General features: G+C 39.9%; 1 protein-coding gene across 1 annotated transcript; it reads left to right on the top strand.

Moving 5' to 3' along the window:
• Nucleotides 1–4,353, top strand: f9b (coagulation factor IXb). The gene is made up of 8 exons (XM_010748403.3): nt 1–189; nt 602–774; nt 891–915; nt 998–1,111; nt 1,226–1,357; nt 1,932–2,314; nt 2,494–2,638; nt 3,676–4,353. Exons 1-8 carry the CDS (start codon nt 102–104, stop codon nt 4,230–4,232), a joined length of 1,617 nt encoding a protein of 538 aa, XP_010746705.1. The 5' UTR covers nt 1–101; the 3' UTR covers nt 4,233–4,353.
• Nucleotides 4,354–5,076: the final 723 nt, after the last annotated feature.

Here is a 5,076-nt window from a genome sequence, read left to right as displayed (position 1 = left end):
GTGTTGCTGTACTTTGGAGTTGGTGGATGTGTCTCTTCTGCACTTCAGTTCAGGTTTTAGTTCAAAAGCAGATGGACAACTGATTGACTGACAACGACAAGATGGCCGGTGTTTGTTTACTGGTTTTCATTGCTAGTATAGTGCTGGATGTGTATGGACTTCCCGTTGAAATCCCAGAGGAAAACACAGGTAAGAAATAATTAAACATTCATAGAAATGGCTGGAACTAGTCCCGCACCATAACCCATGCATGTACCCATTAATATATGACTACATAGATATGATACACAGATTTCTAGACTCAGTATGACTTGCCTTTTTGATGATATTGATCTCTAATATCCATTGCATCCAGAGATTATCGTAGAAATCAGAAACAAAGGTGTAAATCATTAAATATTTATATATTTGGTATCAAATTAATTCAGTTTCAGGTGTGAATTAGAATTGCTAATAGCTATAGCACATGGACACAAATGGACACAAATAAAAGTAAAGTAATAAATAAATAGAAGTAAATAAATGAAAGTTTTAGTACTGTTGGAGAATATTGTCAGAGCTGTTTTAACAACGTCCCCTTTTTCTTCTGTTACCTTTTCAGGAGGTGTGTTTGTGTCTCAGCACACGGCACACACAGTGCTCCTCCGTCGACGCAGATACAACAGCGGCAAACTTGAAGAAGTACTTTACAAAGACAACCTGGAGCGCGAGTGCATAGAGGAGGACTGCACGATGGAGGAGGCCAGGGAGTGTTTTGAGGATAATGAGAAAACTGTAGGTTGCACACACTCAAGCATAGACATACACACACACAGACACACACACACACACACACACACACACACACACACACAAATAATCAATTCTTGTGTGTATGATTTTTTTTCCAGATGGAATTCTGGGCCAGGCACAGGGGTAAGTGGAGTGAGAGACAAGTTACTGTGAATTTAAAGCACACTGTCACCATTAAAATACTTGTGTGCAAACTTATGTGTAGATGGTGACCAGTGTAAGCCACCCCCCTGCCAAAATGAAGGAGTGTGTGAAGATGGAATTGGGGGATATGTCTGCTGGTGCAAACCAAACTTCAACGGCAAGAACTGTGAGATTGGTGAGCATGAAAATGTTTTTTTCACTAACATATATTTTTTTTATTATATCATCATCGTTAGTGCTGAAATAATTAAGAACAACAGATTAATTCTGCTTTCCTGCCTTTTTCCAGAGGTGGCCAAGCAGTGTTCAGTCAAGAATGGTGGATGTTCCCATTTCTGTGAGATGCAGCAGATGCTAACTGTGTGTCAGTGTGCAGCTGGTTACCAACTCGGGCCTGACAGGAAGACCTGTGAACCAACAGGTAAGAGAAAATGACAAAGCATACATAGCATTGAGTGTTGAGTAATTTTGTAGCTTTCAACACAGTCCCGAGGTCCCCTTGGTGGCATTCTGCACATAAAAAACTACTGTGACAGAGAAGAGATTAACTGTGATTTACTGTACAAGCTGTCTTTTAAATAGCAATAAGAGAGAAAGCTGGACTCTTGATGAAACATTTCTCACCTCTTTGGTGAGAAATTGCGTGTTGTAATTTATAGCTGTCAAACAAACAAGATTGTTTATGTGCATTGTTGACAGCGTGAACACTCCAGGTAGAAAACCACACAAAAAAACAGCATTTAAAACAAATTATATTGGGCAACTTGAACTTGACCTACTAACCTATTTAAATATACTAAAGGCCATCCCCGTGTATTTAAAAGAAACCTGCTACTGGGGTCTGCCCTGGATCCAGAGTTCAGTTTAAAAACTGTCACAGAATTCTAATGGTGAAAGAAAATCCTTCAAAATGTGAATAAAACTGATATTGAACTATTTGAATGATGTCAAGGAAACAAAATTATAACTGAATAATTTCTTCCATTTCCCCACAGAACAATTCAGCTGTGGTCTTGTGAGCTCCACCCCTCTTAACCCTCGGTCACTGGCAAACAGCCCTACAGGAAAACACAATTTCAGTGGCACCCTGCATCATAATGACTATGACGCTATACTACAGCTATATGACGACTACGACCTCTCTATGAATGACTCAGACCTGCTTAACATCTCTGCGGCCTCTTCAGTAGACATACGTTCAAGCTCCCCTGTGAATCCATCCGAGGTCTTGAGCAGTGGGGAGGTGAGCAATGGCACAGAGACAAAGCAGGGGCCTTCCTGGGCTTTACCCACACTGCCCTCCATCACAGAAGAAAAAAACAATGACCACAGGATTGTGGGAGGCAACGAGGCCAAGCCTGGAGAGATTCCTTGGCAGGTACTGTAGCGTGGAACCCAGAATGGAGAGATGGGCATGAACTGAAGACAAATGATTGAATGCAGTTTTTCATTTATTTATTTTTGCATTTGGTCATGTAGGATTCATTCTACTAAGCATTTTGTACATATTAAAGTATTTACATGTGTGTGTCTGTGTGTGTGTGTATGTGTTTGCAGGTGGTCTTGATGTGTCCCTCAGCCACCCTTGGTAGAGCACAGCCTTTCTGTGGAGGGTCTCTGCTCACCGAATTATGGGTCATTACTGCTGCACATTGTCTGACGCAGGCTGAGACTGCTAAGCAAAATTTCTTCGTCAGAGTGGGTAGGAAAAAACATACTCACCCTCTATATATCTATATAGTACAGAAAACGGTCTTAATCATTACAATCAGTTGTTTACATGTTTACAATAACTACAAATTATTACTGCTGACTATTTCCCAAAGCATGGCTTTTCTCTCCTCTATGCTGCCATTTGTTTACTCATGTAAAATGACTTGCAGATACCTGCCGGATGCTTGAGATTATCTAATGGTGAACATTTACACTGCTTTTGTCAAAACTTTTTTATCTTTGTGTGGTCATGTAGCTGCCAGCAGGGTTTGTTGTTGGTTAATTCAATGAAACTCTGACATTTCATATTTAAGTTCTTTTCCAAAAACATTTCATTTTGTTTCCTGACCCAGTAACAATGCCATTTCTGTATTCTCAAAAGACAAGCTACTTTCAACCAGTGTAATGTTATTTTAATGTTTAAAATACATGGTTTCCATCTAATGTAGCTTAATGCTCTATAATCCCTTTTGTCTGTATCCAAATCCACAAAATTCCAGGAGTCCACTTGGAAAGTTCCATTTTTTAGTCAAAAAGGTGATACAAAAACAAAAATCCTTTCCACTTACAAAAATAATTTTTAAAAATTCTCCATTCTCTCTGCTTGCCTCGATGGCTTCATTACCTCTCTATAACACCCCTAAACTCCCCTCATATGGGATCATCAAAGGACCAAAAAAGTTCTAAAGCATTCCAGTCAATTACAAATGAAATTTGCATATTTTAAATTATAACCATACATTTTAAGTCTAAAGAATCATGTAATTAACCGTTTGTGTCAATGCAAATATTTCAATTACTTCATAATCAACAAACTGTAATTTAACCAAATAAACATCAACAAATGCATTTAGGCTCCACATGAAACAAAAAGAAGGATGTCCGTGTTATTGTTATTGTTATTGGAACATGTAAGGTCTGCCTGTTTGACAAAACTGTATTGTGAAAATATATTCAAAATGAGATCTGAAGTAAACAGTCTGCTGCAGAAAATTGTATATTTATATTATAACTCTACACTTCTAGGTGAACATGACTTGAACATCAATGAGGGTCCAGAGCGAGACCATGGAGTTGCAGAGAAGATCTTCCACCCCTATTACAATTCCACTGAGTCAGTTTATAACCATGATATTGCACTACTGAAGCTTACGACACCTGTGGAACTGTCCAACCAACGACGTCCCATCTGCCTTGGCCCCAAAGACTTTATAGAGGACCTACTGAGGGCGTCCGAAACGTCTATGGTGAGCGGCTGGGGACGGATAAAGTTCCTGGGCATCGAGGCCACCAAACTTCAGAAGCTGGAGGTCCCTTATGTGGAACGAACCGTGTGTAAACAGAGCAGCCGGGACCACATCACGCGTTTTATGTTCTGTGCTGGCTTTCGAGATCAGCTGAAGGATTCATGTCAGGGGGACAGTGGGGGGCCACATGCCAGCCTTTACAAAGGCACTTGGTTCCTGACAGGCATCGTCAGCTGGGGGGAGGAGTGTGCCAAGGATGGGAAGTATGGCGTCTACACTCGAGTCTCTAAGTATTCCAGATGGATCAGTCAGACAACAGGAATTAAAATAAGCTAACTGACATATGGAGTCATGTAGGAACAACACATCTGTCAGACAACTAAACACACAGTTGAAGCAAGTGAAAAAATCACTCATGTTCAATTTAATTCTCCAATAAAATGTAAAATTAAAACAAGTATTTGTATGCTTCTTGAAATCATGAAAAATAATCCTATAGCTCTTCATCCAAAGTTGTAATATTACATCTGGAGTAGTTCATGTTTAATCAGAGACTAAATCAAATATTGAACTTCCGCCATCTGTTATGTTCCACTCACTACACTGGTGTTTTTAATTAGATCTTAGCTCGATTGTACAGTGCTGTGCTGACAATGATGTGGTGTCACCTGAATGAATTCACTTGCACAGCAATTGGAATTTCGACTGGGGCAGCGATGAAGAAAAAACACATTTAGTGTAGTGGAGACTAAATGTCTAGGGTCAGCTTTTAGGGCCTACTGCTTTGGTCCCTGATCAACACAATACACATTTGGAGCAGAGCAGGGTTCTTTGAAACCAGCCCTCTGGTGTTTAGGCCTCGGTTTTGTGACATGTTAAATATGTGTCCTTCTTGCCTACTATCATTTTGTTCGTTTGACTTGAGGAACCCACCTTCACCTTGCCCTTGTTACCTAACTTACAGTACCTTCCCTTAACTTGTGTTCCCTACTTATTTACATATTGTCCAGTTGTCTTACTTTATAAAAGTGTTCCATTTCATTTGCTCTGGGTCAGATACACACTGTGTCTGTAAGTTTACCAATATGCTAGCATGCTTTTGGATAAACACACACCACCACAGCAAACTTCGACAGCAGGAAATATGATGAATTAATAAGCATCAGTCCACATGTTTGAA

Source organism: Larimichthys crocea, chromosome XXII (genome assembly GCF_000972845.2).
Source record: "Larimichthys crocea isolate SSNF chromosome XXII, L_crocea_2.0, whole genome shotgun sequence".
Lineage (NCBI taxonomy): Eukaryota > Metazoa > Chordata > Actinopteri > Sciaenidae > Larimichthys > Larimichthys crocea.
The sequence above is the reverse complement of the archived record's forward strand: the minus strand, read 5'-3'. Positions and strand labels throughout refer to the sequence as shown.

Coding starts and splice junctions, on each gene's coding strand:
- f9b (XM_010748403.3), top strand. CDS start 102: ATGGCCGGTGTTTGTTTACTGGTTTTCATTGCTAGTATAGTGCTGGAT. Junction 190..601: donor AATCCCAGAGGAAAACACAG/GTAAGAAATAAT, acceptor TTACCTTTTCAG/GAGGTGTGTTTGTGTCTCAG. Junction 1,112..1,225: donor CGGCAAGAACTGTGAGATTG/GTGAGCATGAAA, acceptor GCCTTTTTCCAG/AGGTGGCCAAGCAGTGTTCA.